At 36.8% G+C, this 21716-nt stretch overlaps 2 protein-coding genes across 4 annotated transcripts in view; both read left to right on the top strand.

Annotated features, from left to right (window-relative positions):
* Window positions 1-113: 113 nt before the first annotated feature.
* Window positions 114-11967, top strand: phf20a (PHD finger protein 20, a). Its single transcript, XM_058792363.1, has 17 exons — window positions 114-254; window positions 2170-2263; window positions 2356-2527; window positions 3211-3295; window positions 3403-3479; window positions 3579-4086; window positions 6196-6252; window positions 6339-6482; window positions 6560-6610; window positions 6700-7110; window positions 7236-7334; window positions 7476-7657; window positions 8129-8228; window positions 8394-8598; window positions 8691-9063; window positions 10041-10194; window positions 10322-11967. Exons 2-17 carry the CDS (start codon window positions 2181-2183, stop codon window positions 10462-10464), a joined length of 2844 nt encoding a protein of 947 aa, XP_058648346.1. The 5' UTR covers window positions 114-254; window positions 2170-2180; the 3' UTR covers window positions 10465-11967.
* A 223-nt stretch (window positions 11968-12190) lies between these two features.
* The window catches only part of ndrg3a (ndrg family member 3a), a 37371-nt gene continuing 27845 nt past the window's right edge, over window positions 12191-21716 (top strand). For 2 of the 3 annotated variants that reach the window (XM_058791570.1, XM_058791568.1), the window contains exon 1: window positions 12191-12331. The gene's annotated coding sequence lies outside the window, so the exon portion shown is untranslated. The remainder of the gene's footprint in view (window positions 12332-21716) is intronic. The other variant, XM_058791569.1, reaches the window with a different exon arrangement.

Genomic DNA, 21716 nt, shown 5'->3' with positions numbered 1-21716 from the left:
GTACTGAGCTCTCACTTTTTTAAAGGTAGTGTAATGTAATGTCTGTGTACCTCACAATGAAGCTGCTAGACGTCTTTATATAGACTCGGTCCTGACGCATGCGCGGTGGCGGTATTGTTCATACCGGTAGTCTGTGTGGAACACATTGGAAAATAGTAAGTGCGTGCATCTCGCGCCCAACGTGGTTACAATAAAAGAGCCTTTAATAGATGCACGACGCGCCTTTATAGTAAAAGAGACGGATATCACAACAGGTAACTGATGTTTATAGCATTTTATAATACTGGTTTCTCAATAGCAAGACTTTGGACGAGTACGGAATGTTTAAAGATGCTGTTTTAGAAAATTGAATGTGTAGTTACAGATTTTAGATGATGAAATCAAATAAATGTCGCAACTTGAGCGTCGGTAGATGCATGTTGTGATTTACAGCTTGTATTTGTGGGAGTGGCGATGTACTCGCCCATTACTATCCATGTCATTATTTTCTTGGAGGGTGTGGAGCAGTCAGGAAGTTAATGTCTGCTTGTGTTTTCAGTAAGATGAATATTGATCCTGTAGGATTTCAAATAATCTTAAATGATGTCCTCTGTCTGCTTTTGGCTGTAGACAGGCAGAAATCTGTGATCTGGAAGTGTGATCTAACAAACTGTAGTGTAATATTGGAATATCTGGCATCTCTATTGTTTCCATTGTCATTGTCAGGCATTTGGGGGCCCCTGATAAAATTATATAGTTAATTACTCTCACTTACATGACTACTCACGCAAGAGTAAATAACCAAATTAAATAAGTTTACAGTGTGTTGTAATTTATAATATTATGATTTATATAATTTTGCAACAATAATTTAAATTGTCATTTTGATAGATCTATTCTTACCATTTTTGAATTGTTTTTTAATACAAAAGGAATGTTGAATTTCAACTTTCAAGTTACGTAGAAATAAGAGGCTTAGCTAAGTAGGCTATTGATAATTAAGTTAAGTATGTTGTTCGCAGTGTGTTTAGTGGCATGATGCCATGACCTGGATTCTTTTCACTTACACTGTAAAGTTAAATGCTGTAGATCAGCGATGTTAACTGGGAAAATTTTGCTGCTGACCAAAATCAAAGACCAAAAAAAAACTGAAATTAATTCTGATTAAAAATTATTTTAAATATTAGTCAAATTAAATATTGTGATTGCTGTAATTACTGCTTATAGTTTTTCAACTCAATCATTAAAATTTATTTAATTATTATTATTCAATTAAATATTTTAATAAACAATTGTGGTAATGTAGACTTGTAGCACGTAAAATAAATCTTTGGGTTTTACTGTGAATCTCAAGATATTATATTTTCCCTTTTTCATCTGTTTTTATCCACTGTTTATAAATAGTTTGTCTGTGATTTACTGAATAGGATTTATTGTGTGAATAATAGAGTAAAAAGTTGGCCGTTAAAGGAAAAGTTTAAAAAATTTGCTGAAACTGTACTCTCCCTCAGGCCATCCAAGATAAAGATGAGTTTTTCTTCATCAGAACAGATTTGGAGAAATTCAGCATTACATCACTTGCTCACCAATGCATTCTCTGAATGGGTGCCGTCAGAATGAGAGTTCAAACAGCTGATAAAAACATTACAATAATCCAAACGAATCCAGTCCATCAATTAAAGTCTGTCTGTTTGTGAGAAACAACTCCATCAAGACATTTTTTATCTTCAAACCATTGCTTCAAGTTGAAATACATGTCCTCTATACATAATATTGCTTTCTCCACTGAGATAGTTTGATGAAGAAACAAAATCTACATCTTGGAAGGACAACTGAAACTGGTCAGATACTTACTTGGTAAATTTGTTCCAGAACACTGCAATAATTTCAGTAACCAGTGACCTTGATGTGTAACAATCAATACTTGATTGTTTTCCTTCCAAAACTGTTGCTGTGATGCAGTTCAGTGTTACTGTTATTAGTAGTTAGTTGTTACCAATATGTTTAAGAAAAATGAATAAATGTATAAGGTAAATTACTATAATGTAATTTTACTACATTTTTTCAGAACTCTCTTTCTCTCATCTTAGCTCTCAAATGGTCTACTTGTAAAAACAGTAGTGGCACTTACCTAATGTAATATAAGATCACTGGGAAGTTTCTAAAATGTGACTCTTTCATATTACTTAGTTGCTGACATTATGAGCAAAAGGCCTCCTAACAGACGAGGAATTAAGTTTGAGGTGGGCGCTGCTCTTGAAGCACGGGACAGTCTGAAGAACTGGCAAGTGCCATTCTTTTAAAAACACTTTTTTTTCTTAGCCTTTCTCTCGCTCTGTTTTATAGCAAGCTCTCTCGGTGTGGTTTCACTCCCAGGTATGTTGCCAACATTGAGAAGATTGACTATGAGAACGAGAAGATCTTAATCCACTATCGCCAGTGGAGCCATCGCTACGATGAGTGGTTTGACTGGGCCAGTCCGTACCTGAGGCCCGTGGAGAGGGTTCAGCTGAGGAGAGAGGGACGACAGGAAGACAGCTTTATCCCTGTGAGTCACAGACTGTGCTCTTTAAAAATCCCAGTATATGAAAGCTAATCTAGGATCAGCCTCATGTATAAGTCTGTTTACTGAGATGTAAAAGCGATGCTGCATCAGTCCTGTTGTCATTTCAGCTGATTATTACTGTGTGAATCCTAAATAACCAGTATACAGTGTTTTACAGATACTAGTCCAGCTGGTAATCAACCATTGCTCAAATCATCTTAAAATCTAACTTGTTTCTGATCATTTTTAAGAGTCACACGATTTTTTAGACATCATATGCTGATAAACATTTCTTATTATTAATGCTGAAAACTGCTTCTTAATATTTTTTTATGGAAACTAGCCTATATTTTTTTCATGATTCTTTGATGGATACATTTTTTAAATGTCTTTACTGTCACTTTTGATCAATTTAATGCATCATTGCTGAAAAAAAGTATCAATTTCTGTCCAAAAAAAAAAATCTTTGTTTACATTAGTTACGTGGTGCAACCAACATGCAGAAACATGGACAAAAAAACAAAACAAAACAGGAAACAGTATCATAGGACCCCTACAGACCATCATGACTATGAATCAAGGTCAATAAATCAGATACTGACCTTAAATTCTCATTGGTTGAGCCACATTTAAAGCCATTAAAAAGGTATTCAATTAATTCAGTTTTCATTCATACTTTTTTGCAGGGATTTCATGTGAATGACAAAGTTCTTGCCAGTTGGTCCGATTGTCGATTTTATCCTGCAAAAGTCTTGGCCGTCAATAAAGATGGTAAGTAGTTGCCATATTCATTGCATTAAACGGGTGTGTTACATGAACAGATTCTTATCCAAATTTAAATGTAGTGATTCATATTTGATTTTTTTTTTATCCTGCAGCATCCTACACTGTTAAGTTCTATGATGGTGTCATCCAAACAGTTAAAGGAATCCATGTGAAGCCCTTCACCAAAGAGGTTGATTTTGCATTTGTATGCCATTCATGTTGCACCTCTATTTCAGTACTCATTTTGGCCTTCTCTCCCTTTACTCATTCTCTCATTCTCACCAAATAGAGAAGAAAGAAACTAACTGCTAAAAATGAAGAGAAGCCCATAGTAAAAAGCACAGAAAAGGACAAGGAAATGCAGGAAGCGATTGAAGTCAATGGCGATAAACAAGCAGCAGGGCAAGCTGACTGTGTTCCTGAGGAAGAGGTGAATGAGATCTCCGATTTGGATGGAGAAGTTGAACAAAAGAAAAGCGATGGGAATGGGACATGCCTTGAAGTGGAAGATATAAGCATAAAGGAGGAATATGAGGAGAGGTGCTTGGAGCGAATAGGGCAGCACAATTACAGTAAGTCATCTATGAAGAAGGTCTCAGGGCCTGAGGAGAAAGAAGAGGAAGCCGCAGTGAACGTGGAGGACTCTGTGGTGTTTGATACGGGTATGAACTTTATTGAGGGGATGGTAAAGAGAAATGAGACCGAGGAAGCAGAAGTTCACGTGGAACAAAAAGAGGAGGAAATAAAAGGAAAGTGTGTTCCTCATGACAGAAAGTCACGGAGGCAGCGCATAAGAAGTACGTACAAAGTTAAACTTAGATTTAAAAAAAAATTTGACAGTAGGCAAGTGATTTGTAGGTTTCCTGGAAAATATTAATACTGTGGTTCAGCTGGGCTTTCAAAAGTTGTTGTTTGTTTGAGAATCTTGACCAGCCCTACCTGGCAACAGTGGCTCAACCAATAAGGTGAACTTGGGGGTGGGGCTATTGGATTGTCTGCTCAGTGGCAGGGCGTGTGTTTGGGAAACCAGTCGGAAAACCATCATTATTAACTCCATGTGTTTGGCTGCACGAATAATCAAAATAAAATTGAAATTGCGATATGTGACCCTGGACCACAAAACCAGTCATAAGTGTCTATTTTTCAAAATTGAGATTTTTACATCATCTGAAAGCTGAATAAATAAGCTTTCCATTGATGTATGTGTTTGTTAGGATCGGACAATATTTGGCCGAGATACAATTATTTGAAAATCTGGAATCTGAGGGTGCAAAAAAATCTAAATATTGAGAAAATCACCTTTAAAGTTGTCCAAATGAAGTTCTGATATATTTATGGTAAGAAAAATGGATAATTTTGACCCACAAAATGTATTTTTGGCTATTGCTACAAATATACCCCAGCGACTTAAGACTGGTTTTGTGGTCCAGGGTCCCATATGGCTTAGTGCGATTATCAAATCACAAAGGGTGCGATATACGTGCAATACATGTGGCATGTGTTTCAGAGTGAAGTGCACAACTGTGTTCTTTTACACACGAGCAGGTCATGATTCAGTGTTTTCCGTGTCTCAGTGTGCAGTAAATGCTGCTCCACACACACTGATCTCTGCATCTGCTCTGAGACTGGGTAGCATATAACATGCATTTGTGATCCATCTTCCCAAACTTTTAATTAGAAGCTTTAAGGGCCCTTTGCTGTAACCATGTCCTATACAATTGTTTTGATAGAAGGAAACAAGATGCAGTTCTAGTTTCAGCATTACTTTATTCTTCAGACATTCTGCTTTAAATACAATAAGTATCAGCTGTATACAAAGAGACCAACATTTGGTTTTCAAGAACTGAAAATGGGTAATATTCAACAATCTGAAAATATAACCTCATTGAGATCCCCATATCTCCGGGACTGAGTGATCTAGGGCCTTGAAAATGAAGATTCCCAAAAAACAAGTTTATTAAGAAATAGAATCTAAAATGATATGGCGAGATATATAATACTTCTTGAGTTATAGGCACGCAAACTATGGAAAAAGAATATTTATGGCACTCGGGAATGTATGTTCAATGCAGTTGTTTTGACAGAAGGAAACAAGATACATCTCTAGTTTCAACATTATTTGTTCTTCAGACATTCCTCTTTAGAAGAAAGGAAGTATCATATTTATGCAAAGTGACCCACATTTGGTTTTTGACCATTGAAAATGTGTGCAATTTAACAATTTACTCCTGGAGCCATATTGAGATCCCAATATCTCTGGAACCGAAGAATATAGGACCTTAAAAATGAAGATGCCAAAAGGAAAGTTTAAGACCCAATATTTAAAAGGTTATAGGCATGCAAACCTTGGAGAGAAAAACTTGAAAAGTGCTGTTTCCTCATTTCTGAATGGTCACCATTAGCAATCTTTGTTGCAATATGTGCCAAAGTCAACAGATTTTTACCAATACACCTACCAATCTCTGTAAAAATAACATTATGATGCTGTCATCTTTCTGAAGTCATTTTTACCCACCTGTAATTTGGCTCTGAATCTCAGATGAAAATGGCCATTTTGACCCCCCTCTACAAAACAGTGGTTTACTCAGTAAATGTACATCCATGACATTTAATATTTTGACTTTCATCAATATACATGTTTATCTTTCTTCAGAAAAAAATATTAGTAAGATCAAAAATTTGAGCCGGAGAAGTTTCTAAAATTTGGTTGATTTGACACGGAATGACCCTATAGTAAAATATAATATATTATATTTTATTAAAAAAAAAATATATATATATATATATGATTTGATTTATTTTATTTTTTATTTGAATGTTCAAAATAATTACATTTTTAACTTGACATTGTGTTGAGTGTTTGTCATGATAGCTGTAAAATTTCATTTTAATTGTATTTTTTCTAGGGAAGAGGAGACTTTCAATGGCACGAAGGAGCTCCAAAAAAAGCAAGACTGATTCAGGTTTGATTACGTGGTTGTTACATAAAAAAATATGTTTACTGGTGCCATAATGTTAGATTTCCTCATTATTTATCTCTTTCCTCCAGAAAAAAGTTTGCATAATGATTGCAAGCCCACATTTGCATCCACCAATCAAGGAAAAGGATCAGACCCCTTACATCTAACACAATCACCCAATGAAACAGCAGTACCTAAGGCTCAATGCCAATCAGAAGCTTTTAAGCCTACAGGTGAGATCTCATCTGTACAACACACATATGCTCAAATAACACCTGGCTCATTATGATCAATGTTTTTTTCATTGTAGCAGTCAGAAAACAAGCTTTCCACAACCCCAACCGATTCAGCAGAGAGCCATGTGAGTAATGATCTATACTAATCAAATTCACAGATTCATCACAATGATCTTGAATTATTGACAATGAATGTATCATCTAATCATCTCAGTATACAGAGTCATCAGAAACCAGCCTCCACCGGTGCTCTCTATCAACTTGGACCATAATCCATATAAATGCAGCGCTCCTGGCTGTGCGAAGTCTTTCCGCAAAGCAAAACTCCTGCACTATCATATGAAGTACTACCATGGAGATGATCGTCTGATTGAACTGGACCAGAGCAGGGCAGTGGATAAACACACCACACTTAACAATCAGGGTAGCCCTAAGAAGAGGTGCATTACATCGCATGAGATTGCGCAGATGACTGTGAAGAGACGCTCTGTAGTGCCTCCTGTCGTCAGTACACAGAATTACCAACCGTGGACTTCACTGAAGAACAAGACCAGAGACAATCAGCTAGCCAGCAACATGCATAGATACTTCAACAAGGAAAGAGACAAGAGGTTTATGGAAATGGGTATGGCTGATGGCTAGAATTTAAATAGTGTTTCACCGAAAACATGTAGGATTTATAGTGTTATTCCTTGTTTTTCTTTGAAACATGACATGATCTAACTAAGCTTGGGTTTCTTTCCTTTGTAGAAGGTGCGAAGGAACGTGACAGGCTAAAAGAAAAACAGACTAGAGACTTCCTGCGAATAAAGTTGAAGGAAAAGAAGAAGATAAGAAAAACCACATCAGGTGAAGAAAATCGGCATGTATTTACCCACAATGCAATGTGGTATCGAAGCGTTACTTTCTGAGGAATGATGAATCTTTATTTCTTTATATCTGATTTTTTTCCACTCGTAACTCAAGTCATTTTTTGTTGTATGTTTCCAGATGAGGATAGCGTTTCTGACTGGTCCTCTGACAGCTGTGGATGGAGTGAAGATGAAATGGGGGCAGATTTGGAAGTCATTGCCTCACCTCTCAGCTGTAGCTCTGTTGCCTCCACAACAGGAAGTCAGGAAACTGTCCGCTGTGTGTGTGAAGTGGAAGAGGAAAATGACTTCATGTTACAGGTGATCATTCATTTGGCCTATTCAAAAGTTAGGGGTCAGTATTTTTGTTAAAGATAGGAATACTTTTATTCAGCAAAAATGCATTAAATTGTCTTTTTAAAATAAAATAAAAAATACTAGAAATTCTATTCTATAAACATTAACTAATAATAACAGGAAATGTTTCTTGAACACCAAGTCAGCATATCAGAATGATTTCTGAAGGATCATGTGACACTGAAGACTGGGGTAATGATGCTGAAAATTCAGCTTTGCCATCACAAGAATAAATTACATTTTAAAATATATTAAAAAAGAAAACTAATAAAAATATTTAATAGTATTACTGATTTTTGATCATTGATAAGTACAAGAGAAAAATCTTTCCCACCCAAAATTTTTGAAATAGTAATGCAAATACAGTAGATTTAGCTGTACATTTTTCACTTTTAATTAACAATCATGTTTGCTGCTTTTTCTCTTGCACCCCAGTGTGAAGAGTGTCTGTACTGGCAGCATGGAACCTGTATGGGCCTCCTGGAAGAGAATGTTCCAGAACGATACGCTTGCTTCATTTGCCGGGATTCTCCAGGTTTGGAAGTGATGCATGTTTTAGTGTTAATTTCTGAATGTGAATTTTCCTAATGTAGACCTCAGGTTGAGTAACACTTTGAGTGACTCAGCTTTTTGTCAATTCCTATTACATCATTTTCAGTTTAATTTCAGCTTACCGGTGTATTTGTTTGTGTGTATCCAGGGCAGATCAGAGGTCAGAGACAGAGCCTGCGGTACTGGTATGACAGGGACTGGCTTAGCACCGGCCATATGTACGGCCTCTCTTTCCTGGAGAACTACTCCCATCAGAACGGCAAGAAGATTGCAGCCACTCATCAGCTGTTAGGGGACGTTCAGCATGTGGTGGAAGTCCTCAATGGCCTGCAGCTCAAAATCAGCGTGCTACAGTGAGTGACCCTGCTTTATCTCTGTTTGAACCCATAAGGCAAATGTTATTTGAAAGGCCTCACGAAAAGGGTGTAATGCCATTTTACTGTAGGAGCCAAAGTCACCCAGACCTCAAGTTGTGGCGGCAGCCATGGAAGTTGACTGAGAAATCCAGGATGAAAAGCATGGCTCTTCCAGACACAAAAACAGTTTCTGCATCAGCATCCTTAGAAGCCATTCAACGTAAAGAGCCCTTGACTTCATCCTTCCAGGACTACATTAGCAGTGAGCATTGCTACCAAAAGCCACAAACACTATACCAGGTATTGGAGCCGAGGCTGGTGCTGAAGACACGGGTGGAGTCAGTGCTGGAAGACAGATATCACAACACTGAGACAGTGCTGAAGAATGAACAACACTATAATGGAGAGATCCGACCAGCACTACTGAAGACATGTAGTACTCAGATCTTGAACCACAGCAAGGTAAGGCTCACATCAAATGAGGTTAATATGACGTTATTATCACTGACCAACACTGAAAAATATAATTATCATGGTCAAATCCAAAGGAATAATATATCTAAAAAATATTTTTGAATCGAAAAATGCCATTTTTTCTGTGTAATGAAGTGGATGGGGATATGTGTTGTTGTTAAGCTCCAAAATGAAAGAAATGCACAATAAAAGTATCGTAAAGATAGTCAATCAAAATTTAAAATCTAGAGTTTTGTGTGATGATCAGATGGAAATGTAAAAATCTGCATCCATTAAAATATGGCTCATTTAGACAGAGCAGGTTTGATGTCAAAATGAAATAACCAATCGTCATTGAGATTTTATTTTATTTACTGTACTTTAAAATGTGTCTGTTCAAAAGTTTGGGGTCAAGATTTTTTAAAGATATTAATATTTTTATTCAGCAATGACACGTTAAATTGATCAAAAGTACCAGTGGAGACAGCGAGGATATATTAAATTGATCAGAAGTGACATTACAGACATTTATAATGTCTTCAATGAAACAATTTTTTAACTATTGTTGATCAAAGAATCCTATAAAAAAAAGTATCACGGTTCCCACAATAGTCAGCAGCAAAACTGTTTTGAACATTGGTAATGATAAGAAATGTTTCTTGAGCACCAAATTGGTATGTTAGAATGATTTCTGAAGGATCATGTGACACTGAAGACTGGAGTAATAGCTGGTGAAAATTCAGTTTTGCCACCACGGGAATAAAATCCCTTTTAAAACATATTAGTTATTTATTTTAAATTGTAGTAATTGCACAATATTACTGTCTTTACAGTATTTTTGATTAAATAAATGCAGCCTTGGTTAGCATAACACTTTAAAAAAATCTTACAAGCAAAAATCTTACCAATCCCAAACTTTTGTACGGTAGTGTAGACTGACTGTTTTATGTTGTGGTGACTGGTGAATGTTACTTTATTGCACTTAGGATGCAGGAGAGAAGTGTGAGGCGGGTGCTGATGGAGGCGGGGTTAAGGGCGGAGCTCAGCAGCAGCAGTGGAGGATCAACCTGCTGGAGCATATCGAGACTGTACAAGAAGAGGTTACTCACAGGATGGACTTCATCGAAAGGGAGCTTGATGGTGTGCCAGAGGGTTTCAGAGGGCTGGATTTATGTTTTGCTATTTTTCATGCGGTGATTTGTATTATGGGAATGTTTCATGTATACTATAACTATATATTGATTCCTAAACACTGTTCCTTTTTCAGTGCTTGAAAACTGGCTTGACTGCACGGGTGAGCTGGAGCCTCCAGAGCCGCTGGACCGTCTGCCTGAACTCAAGCACAGCATCAAACAGCTGCTGAACGAAATGGGAAAGGTGCAGCAGATCGCTCTGACTTGTGCCACATGAGGGCGCCAGGGCATATTTCACTACCATCACAGGATTACCTCAGCTTGATACATTCCTTTACCAGGCCACGAACCAAAGAGCCTAAAGAATAAACTGAGAACATGTTAAACTGAACATGCTGTTTGTTATTACAGAGTCTGTGATTCAGACTATGGATATGGAATTAAGACTGAATTTTACAAAACTTTATCACCTCACTTTTCACAACAAATGTAATCAACTTTTCATTCTTTCTGTTTCACCAAAAGGAAACAAAATACGTTGCTAAAACATTTACAAGACATGTTTTTGTCATTTAACAATGCACAGCATGCACCAATTTCTAATATTTTTACACTAAGTCATTAGGAAATTTAACACATGCAAATACCAGAAAACATATTTTTTCTTCCCAGACATTTTTGGTTATTTAGAGTTATGTTTAAGCTAAAAGCCTACTTGAAGAGTCAAAAACGGATCCATCCTGTACTCTTTTAAAGGCTGGTAATTCTTAAAGGGGACATCAGATACCCATTTTCCACAAGTTGGTATGATTCTTTAGGGTCTTTATGAAATGTCTGTAACATACTTTGGTTATAATTCCTCAATGGTCGTGTAAAACAACACCCTTTTTACCTTGTCTTTACCTTGTTACCAACAGCTCTGTTGACACCAACTCGTTCCGGTGTATGTTTCATCAAATGATAGCAAGCTACTGATCACCCCACCCCTCTCTTCTGTGTGAATTGCTACCTCAGACTCTGTATATGGCTCGGAGGTGGTCTTATACAAATAGCTACCTATCTACATAGAAACTGGCTGCAAATTGAAACAGCTCATTGGTTGACACAGTTTCAGACTCAGACACAACAAACTGGCGGGGTGTTTTCTTTTCAACTTTTCTGAGCTGGCAGATATGCCAGAAAGCTAACTAAATGAAAGAAACAAACAAAACCAAAAAAAACGTAAAAAAGTGAAAATGTTATCCGATGTCCCCTTTAACCTCTATTTAAGAGGTTGGGTTTGAAGTAAAATACTCAATGATTGTGTTCTACATTGTATGTAAAGGATCTCATTTTTAGAATGTTAAGAGGTTTTTTGGAAAATTGCATATTTGTATCTGAACAACTGTGAACACAATTACTGTAATCGTCAGTAGTCTGCTATTCCTTTAACCTCCATGCAGCAAATGTGATCAATGTCAACACTTCCTTACGGATTAGCCATAAAATCTTAGATTTTTAACAAAAGACTAAACCACATGGCTGTTTGTCTAAAAGCAAAAAAACAATCCGAATGCATTTCATTATTGGAATTCTAATTATTCAATGAAATGTTAAATATATGCACATTGGCTGTTATCTTGATTAGCATTTAATGAATATATTCAAATTCTGTCATGATGTACACAACTTAATGTCTTTCCAAAATGGTATGACTGGAAAACAGTATTCCCCCTTTATGATGGAGATTGACTTGTAACAATAAAAGCACGTTGTATGTATACAGTATGTGTAGCCTGTACTTGGTCTGCTGTGTGATTTTATTTAGAATCAGAATGAGCTTTATTGCCAAGTATATTTACACACACAAGGTATTTCAAAAAAAGAAAGGAATAAAGAAACATATAAACGTGACTTGATATCATAGATAACCTCACGAGGGCGATAAATCGCGTATGAGGGGGTCTTCCAAACGCACCGAGTGTAATGTGGGTAGCCCTTAAGACCCCGCCCACCGAGTGACATCAAAACACGGCTGGCGGAGACTGCGAGGCGAGCAGAGAAACGTGCGGACGACGAGCCCTTCAGCAGCCTCCGTTCACTTCTACATCTTTGTGGAGGATTTTCCTCAGTCAGATTCAAATATTGTACCTCAAGACTGACTGGTGAGTTAAATGACTAATTTTAGAACTAAACTAGTACGATTTGTTGTAGGAATATGAAAAAAACCGATGGGAATTATGTGACATAATTTAGAGTGATAGTATTGGTGATCTTCTCTACAGCGAACAATGTAATTCCATTTAAAATGGCTCCATGTTTCTAAACTGCCAGCAGAGCCACAATAACGTCGATTTCCAACACAACAGCCGCTGAATGAGACGGAAAAGGAAAAACCACGCACATTTTGATTTATTATAGATCGTTTTTTTCCCTTATCTCACACATCCTACACTGAGGATGTTGAATCTTGTCGCCAAAAATAGAAACTTTGTACATCCTTGGATGTGACGGTTTTTAATTCAGCGCATTTTTAGTCCATTCGTCGCTGCAGATGTTTCATAGTTTTCATAGATGGTTCTTCTCATGTAGATAAAGAGGGCCAGCTGCATCCTACATTCAGTCTCTTGAATACGATTAGTCTTTGTCTACTATATATATATATATATATATATATATATATAGCAGTTAAAATGAAAGAATGTGTTGCTGTTGTAGTCTGAATTTATGTTTTTTCCTCAATTATTTACGTCGGTCTAACTTTGATTTGTGGTGGCATCAAGTCCTGTTTCTTAATTTTAACCCTTATGTATAAAATTCCCGTATTTCTCATTAGATTAGCGTTTCTAATATGACGCCTATATATCAAAGACGTACTGTAAAGTGACTGATTTTTGAGGTAACAGTTAGTTTGGATCGTATATGACACAACTTCCGGCATGACAAATGACATTGTCCTCGGTCACCTGCTCATGGGAAGGTCGCAGTGCTGAGGATGTGAACTCCATGTGCTCGCAGGTGTGCGGTTTAGCACACTCAGACAATGTCATAGTGCACTACACACTGTTGACACAACAAACGGACAACACTAACCTGTTGTTATCATCAACACTGGGCTCCAAAGAGACCCCTCAAAGTCTTTTCACTGAAATCTGTTTGTCGTACATACATCGACACAGTGTTTGTTATTATAATACAGTCAAAGCTTTAACAGATCTTTTTGAGAAAAAGAAATCCAATGAAACTTTCTTCCTTGTATCATCCTGGTATACAAACAGGCATTTCACATGGGAAATTGTACATTTTGTTAAATGTAATTGATGATGGGACACTGCTCGTGAACATCCGTAATTACATATGGAAAGCTAGTTAACCCTGTTTACTTGTTTTTTGTTGCCTATGGAAAGTTAACGACTGAGTTATGACCTTTCTTGTTCGTTACCACCCCCAAATAATCAGTGAATCACACAGGAAATGTACTTTATGTGAATCAGAATGCTTCTTATTCTGATTTCAGACTTTAAAAGAGAACGCATTAGCTCGTTTCATTTTAATTACACTTTAAAGTCTCCGTTTTCACTTACCTTATTTTATTAAAAAAATGTTAATTTGGTGTGTTTCCTATTGTTGAAACATTAAGTTAACATTTTAACGTCTCTGTAGAGAAGTACTGTATATTTAAGTAAAGCTAGAGAGTTGGTGTGCTCCTATGAGTAGATAGATAGATGTCAGGGAATCCTGGGTCTCCTGGGAGCAGCAAGCTTTAATTAAGCTATGCTTCGGTTCAACTGAGTGTGCTCGCAATCTCAATAAACCTGCTTATCAGGACTGTGGACTAGCACGAGGGCAAATGAGTATAACCCATAGTGCCATGCAGCGATAAGGGAAGACACTTCATCTAAATGTTCGAATGTTCTAAATGTGTCACGCATCTTTTTTGAAGAATTTTGAAGAATCTTTATGTAGCACTTTGCCATACAAGGCTCATCCAGCTTTAGAAGTCTTGGTATATAGTGCATGAGACTACTGTTGTTGGTCTCTTTTGTCCTTTTTGGGGTTGTGATCACTAAAAACTATTGATGAGCGGGAAAGAGGTTTTTAATTTTAAGAAAATGTAACATTGTGAGTGAAACATCTCTTAAAGAAACTAAGCAGTAAAGTCTCTCTGGAGTCCTCATAGCATCTTCTGTAAAGCACCTGGTGCAGGTGGAGCAATATCACAGGTGTCAGGCTGTTGGTTGTGTGATATGGACAGATTCCAAGCTGCTCCTCCAGACTTTCTTTCACTGCGTGTGCAAGACCAAAGGGACAGTCTGTAGTCCTTAATGAGCTATTTGAATGCAGATTTTGATACCAAGCAAAACTTATCAGCTTTAATGCACTTTTTTTTGTAATGAGTTTATCTAATATGTAAGATATTTTTTTTAAATATATTTGTTTAATGGAAATGCCCTTTTTAGTAAAAAATCTGAATATTATTGGAATATATCATGATGCAGAATACTATTTCCATATACCATGGTATTTACACTACCATTCAGAAGTTTAAGATTAAAGTGTAAGATTGTTTGTAAAGAAGTTTATACTTTTATACAGCAACGATGCATTAAATTGATATAAAAGTGACAGTATAAACATCTGTAATGTTTAAAAAAAGATTTCTATTTCAAATAAATGCTGTTCTTTTGAATGCTGTCCTATTCATCAGTGAATCCTGGAGAAAATAAAAAAGTTTAATGGTTTCCACAACAATATTAAGTGAGTAATAGCTGCAGAAAATTCACTTTTTAAATATATTAAAATGGAAAAGAGTACTTTTAAATTGTAATCATTTATAATTTGTTACTTTTATGTTAGTAATGAATGACTTTTTCTGTCAAAAACATTAATAAATCATACCAAAACCAAATATTGCAATACACAATAAAGCGCTATATAAATGCCTCATTCATTCATTCATTCATTCATATTTGAATGGTAGTAGTGTACATAGTATTCCAAGGTCTTTTAAACAAACATTTTGGTACTGTTTGCATTTAAAATGATACGGTTTTTCTTTTGTAAGCTTGGAGGTAGTTACTTAACCTTACAGACTGGAGCGTTTACTGAAAAACAGGTTAGTTGTTTGCATAGAGTAATTGCTGCATAGTGAATGGCATATTTGATGTTCTGGAGCATTTGTTCCCACGAGTGTCCTTCTTTAAGTGCAGTCTAGTGAAGAGAGAACGGAGGCTCGCAAACAAACGTCAGTCTGATTTGTTTAGTGATTCAGTAGTGGGATTTTAAAGGCTTTCAATAGCTCTATTCTATTGCACTGCTCTCTCCCTGCTTCAACCTTTATTATAGTCCAAAACACTGTGAAACTGGTTTTCGCCTGTTGCTAGCATGACTGTCTGAAGCTTTGTGAGTTCCCTGTGACCTTAATTTGTAGATTCTGCTTTTGCTATGTGGTGCATTTTTCATTTTCAGATGTGCACGTTGTTAATCAGCTCAAACCCATCTAATATCTGACCTACAAAAGCGAATCATCCCTGTGCTGGATCTCAGAGCTCTCTTAATCAATTTCACCAGTTCGATCTTTGTCTTATTAGCATTAAAGGTCATTCGTTGTGGCCTGTCGCATGGACTGTGTGGGTTTCATGTGGTTGTCCTGGACCGTGGCCAGCCCACTAAAACCTGTGTCTTTGGTTTTGTGCCATATCTCCTACTGTTTCCTCCTCCCATTTTCACCTTGACAGCTGTGCTTCTGCCTGATGGCTCAATATCAGGCCGGCCTGCTGAGATGCCTCGGTCAATTCCATCAAAATGATCATCAGATTTCACACTGACCTAGCACTTTTTCAGATCACAATAGAGGCTCTTATTTTATTTGCTCAGTGTGTCTTTGTACAGTTCTTGAATTTTAATCCTGAGCAATAGTTTGCACTGGATCCCTAAGGAGTCAGGCCTCTTAAAAGCAAAACATATAACAATCCTTTTGTAAGCACAACAGTACTAGTTCTGCTTTTACAATTTTTTTTTTGTTTGTTTTTACATGAACCTGAATGTGAAAGCTTAGTGTCCTATTAGCTTTTTGCCCTAAAATCCCTATTGTGTTATTAAAAATAAACCGTATAAGCAATACTACCACTCAAAACTGTAGGGTCAGTAGGATTTTAGTTTTTTTTAATTACCGGTAATAACTTTTATTTTGTTTTTAGCAAGGACGCATTAAAGCGGATATGCATTTTTTTAAATGATTTTATAATGTTACCTGTGGTGTGCTTAATCTTAATCTTAATATGTTTTTTTTTTTCATCAAAACAGTCATAATTTAGAAATAAATGGTGATTTACTACCCTGAATTTAGCCCTCTGATTTGAGCACTCTGTTTGTCTGCTGTGAGACTTCAATATAAACACCCACTGCTATGATTGGCTTTGCATATGAAATGAGCATTACATGTTTAACACCCTCTAAAAGTTTCACTTCGTTTTTACTGTGACAGCTGTCAAGATTAATATATTATTACAAAGCTATTATTATATTACAAAGCGATTCCTGCAGTCTCCCAGTCTGCAGTACTTTTATCTTAACTAACACAGTGAAAGCATGCTAACAGGAACAGGGTGAAGTTGATCATTCAGTCACCTGCTTGATTCAGTAATGCATAAGCAGTAAACCATTTTACAACAAAAAATGTGTGTACATGAGCCCCTACATATTCCACCAATCACAGGTCATGATGCTCATGAAATGCAGTTTCTATTTTTTATATTCTATTTCTTGAGGTTAGTTTGTAAAATTTTTTGCACTAAAAAGTCTTTCTTTTCCTAACAGAAGGACCGCTGTTTTGATTTTTGGATAGACATGAGTTGTTCAGAACACACCTACTTATTTACATAATATGATGATGTTGATGACGATGCACCCTAAACTATTGACCCCAAACTTTTAAAATGTGTATATTGTCTAAACACGAATCCTCTCCAACCACCAGCCTTCAAATTAAAATCTAACTGCCACTTTTCATGGCCCAATCAACTACTGATGAACAAAAGTAAGTCCTGCCCTACTTTGTTGTATTGATTTTCCTGTTTCACTCTGAAATACAAACACATACCTTGGCCAAGGACCTTCTTAAGGCATTGTACAAAACTTTTTAGGGTTAATAGATAAATTTAAGATAGAAGTAAAGAGTCATGTTGTTCGGATGAGAATCTAACTTGGTTCTTGAGCACGTTCCCCGGCCCTGCTGAAGACATGTGGGATTTCCCTTTAGACTGTTCTCTTAAATACATTTAGCTCAGGCTCCACATGCCACACGTTTAGATTTTATTTATGGCTCTGTGAGCTGTTGCAGAAAGTCCTTTACCCAGCTCACATCTTGTCCTGACAGGTGGGAAATTTATTGTCTGTCATTTCTCAAACCAGATTAATTTGTTGACATCCATCTAATGCAGCCCATGCTTTGCTTCGTGCATCTTTGGGGGATCTGGCACCCTTACGAGGATTACTGTGATAAATTATTGATTATTTCCTTTATGAAAGAAGGAAAATCAAATATATAGAATATAAATGATATATATTTGCTTGATTATATATTTTAGAGCTGGATTAAAAATTAACCATCCATCTGCTTGACTTTAACCTATTTTAAATCCTTGTGCTTTCAGTACACAAACAGAGGCCACAGTTTCTAAGAATTCAATCACATCTCTTCAAAGCCTCTGTAAATATCTGCAGCATTGCGTATTTGTGAACTCAAAAACAGACCAGAGACAGCTGCATTCTGTAATAGGATTGTTTTGATGCCACATATGATGTCCCCAAATAAACGTAACTAAAACATCACTAGGGTAGGCTTACATGCTGTCTACAAAAAACATACAGTAAGAATAAGCATGCTAACCTCATGAATTCATGGTGCCTGGGAAGACTTTTTTAAAAGTATTTTTGTCTAGGAGCTTGCAAAGACTTAAATTAGAAAAATAGTGTATTGGTAACATATTGGTTATTGTTTTTTTTCCCTATTTTGTATATTTAAATGTGCATGCTTCTTTACTATACTTTTACTTTTTGAATACTTTTGACATTAGTTCATTTTGGGAATTTTTTTTTTAGCAAAATTTTAAAATTAATATCCATTTTTCATTGCATCCCTTATTGTAATGTATCATCAGTAGTGGTTCACTGCTGTAAGTTAGGATGGATTGTTTTCAGCTGTGAACTTTATACTGAATCTCACTAAAAGCTTCTGTGTGAAACTGCCTTGAAAATGTAAGTGTGTGTATGGTAGGTATAAGATGCTTTTACTGATGATGCCAACAAATGGTAAGCTTTAAATCAATACAGTGAGTGGCTTCCTGTTCTAATAAGGCTAAATACTGTGACTCTTCAGGAATAATGCACTCCTTTCAAAGCATTCTGGGAACTCTAAAAAGGGTTTTGCTATAGCCTGTATTATACAGGTATATGAAATGAAAGACAGTTTGATTGTGTGTGCAAGCTTAAGAGAGTTTTCTGAGAACACTTCTAGAAAAGGCAGACAAGTCCTCATATACCCTTATATGTATGCAAGTCCTCACTTCTCTAGAAATGACAGCAAGGAAGTGGCTTAATGTATAAGGAAAAAGCCAAAGTATGATGGATGCGATGCTTGGAGTCTGTGACAGTGTGCGTCAGCATGCAGGGTGTCCCTCAGCCTTTAGTGTATGAAAAGAGAGAGATGGAAGTCCTTTTTTGGCAGAGAGTCTAGTGAATTGGCTGCACTCTGCCACAACAAGAGCTTTTGGAGTACGTGTCTCCCTATCACGTACACAACTGCTTATGAGGGGTTTCCCTTAATTCAATTAGTGATAGAGGGAGCCACAGAGATGGAGACCAGAGCAGAAGTACAGCTTGATGACATTACCTTTTTACAATATGTAATATAAGTCTCAGGTGTCCCCAGAATGTGTCTGTGAAGTTTCAGCTCAAAATAGCCCACATATCATTTTGAAAATGCCTATTTTGAGTGGAAGCAGAAACACGCTGTATTAGAGCTTGCCTCTTTAAATGCAAATAAGCTGCTGCTCCGCGTCCTCTTTTCCAGAATAGGGAAGTGCCTTTACAGCTCTTAACTGCTAAAAAAACATCTGTTTGGTTTGGGAAGATTTACATAACACCGCCCAAATGTGTACGCAATGAAAGAAGGCGTAGTCTTTATTCTCACTGTAGTGTTGTTGCCGCTGCCGCCATGTCGTGGAGATGCTGTGTGTTTCGTGTTAAAAATGAAAGCACTTTGTTTGGCCTTCCAAATGAGTACACAACTAGAAATCAGTGGTTATGTTATGTTTACAACACTGTTCCAGAATAGTACAACGCAAATATTCGAGTGTGTGCAGCGCATTTTACGGAGGACTGTTTCCTGAACCTGGGAGAGAGTAGCCTACAATGTGAACACTATGAATGGCTGTGATGTGAACACTATAAAGTGGGGCAATTCCAACGTTTCAAGGACAGTCTGGTGCATCTGACTCACAGCCTGTAAGTACGTTTCGATATTTAAAGAATTTGCTACTGACTATTCAAACGCATGTTTTGACCTGTGTAGAGTAGTGCTTGTTTGGCGTTTCTACGATCACAAGCAGACATAGTGTTATGTTTGTGCGGCGCGATGCAACACGTAAAAAGACTGTATGAGTTATTATAATCAGTAATTATGTCCTCACTGAATGCAACAAATGCCTCATTTATAGTGGGTTTTATTGTTTTAGTCTCGTTGCGCTGGGACACGGCATCACACAACATGGTAAGGTGCGTAACATTTCCGTCACACGCTTGAGGTATTCGACCAATCACGCACTGGATAGCTGGCCAATCAGAGCACACCTCGCTTCTCAGAACGATGAGCTTTGTAAAAATCGACACGTTTCAGAAAGGCGGAGCATAGAGGAGCAACAATAATATACAGTATGTGGAAAATAATATGTTTTTTGAACCTCGAACCACGTAAACACATTGCATGGTAAACATCTGGGAAAGAAATCGCATGTTCATGTTAGATCTGTGTATTAAGTGACATCAGCATAATATACAGTACCTATACTGCTGTCTATGCTATTAATATGACCCAAAGAATAAAATCAAAGCAGAGAATCACTTACTGCTCTGGACTGAATAACGTCTATAGCCTTAATAAGAAGACATTTCTTACTTGAATGCTGCTTTTTAATGCTCTAGCGTGAAGATAAACAGGGCGGAATGTGTGCGGCTCACTCAGGGCGGTGTCTCGGCTAGATTACGGTGTCAATCAACAATAGTGGGTGGGGCTTGTAAATTGTGATGTCACACTTTATGGATTCCGAGATTGGCTTGCTCTGAGATGCTGCTAATGATATATGGAGTATAGGGCTGCACGATATAGCGTTTCAGCATCGATATCGCAATGTGCTCATCCGCGATAGTTACATCGCAGGATGTGCGATTTTTAGTATACTGATTGTTATATACTGATCGTTTTTGTGCTGCCCTGCGCTGTCTACACTGGACACGACAAAGCGACTGTTGCAAATCCTTTGAACTTTGTGTCAGTACGTCATAAAAAGAACGAGGGATTTACTTGCGCCTCATCAGCGTAGACAGCATCACTGATTATAATGGGTTCTACACTGTAAAAATATAATAATTAAAAAAATAAGTTAAGTGAAAAAAAATATATATATTTAATTTTTTTAAGTTAAGTTTTTAACTTATCACTTTTTACAGTGAAGTATTTAGCCGCGTCACTCGCATCCGGTGTAGAGACAGTGAGAGCCACGCAGATGCATGTGAACACTGAATTACGTTCACTTCCGCATCTATCTGTGCCTCAAATGACACATACGTGCGAAATGCATGTCTCTGCTAGTATCCTTGTAAACACAGTTGCTTAAGGCTTAGGTGAAAGTAAATAATTGATAAAGAAAATGGACAGTAGGCTATATTGGTTCACAGCAGGCTTTCTGTGTCATGAATGTTAATCAAACAACAAAACACAGAGAAAAATCACTTTTGTAGCTTTACAGATTTATTAGATTTAATTTATACAGCGAAAATTATGCAGTGTTACTGATTAGTGTTATTTGATTATTCAGCCAGTATACCTGAATACTGTTAGACTTAATGGAAAAATATAAAGCACTGTTTATTGAATTTATATCTTTGTTCTATCATATTTATCTATGTTTGTAATTTGTTTATTTTTCTATGCTGATTTACTCACCTATTTTCAAGTCATCTGGTGTTTTTTTTGTTTGTTTATTTTCTCCATATAGCAATATATATCGCAGAAATACAAAATATCGCGATGTGAGTTTTTTCCAATATCGTGCAGCCCTAATATGGAGATTTTAAAAAAAGAGCACGTGGATTTTTGTCATTATAATGTGGTTGTGTACACTCTGCCAACACACATTTATGTCCAAACAACATATGAAAATGAATTTTGCATAATAGGTGCGGCCCTTTAAACATTTTATCATTGCATCATGTAATATTTCACAATATTTCAGATCTAGCAGGCAGTATACAGTATGCTGTCAGTAGTGC

This window comes from Onychostoma macrolepis, chromosome 11 (assembly GCF_012432095.1).
Source record: "Onychostoma macrolepis isolate SWU-2019 chromosome 11, ASM1243209v1, whole genome shotgun sequence".
Classification (NCBI taxonomy): Eukaryota; Metazoa; Chordata; class Actinopteri; order Cypriniformes; family Cyprinidae; genus Onychostoma; species Onychostoma macrolepis.
This window is presented reverse-complemented; position numbering and strand designations above follow the sequence as displayed.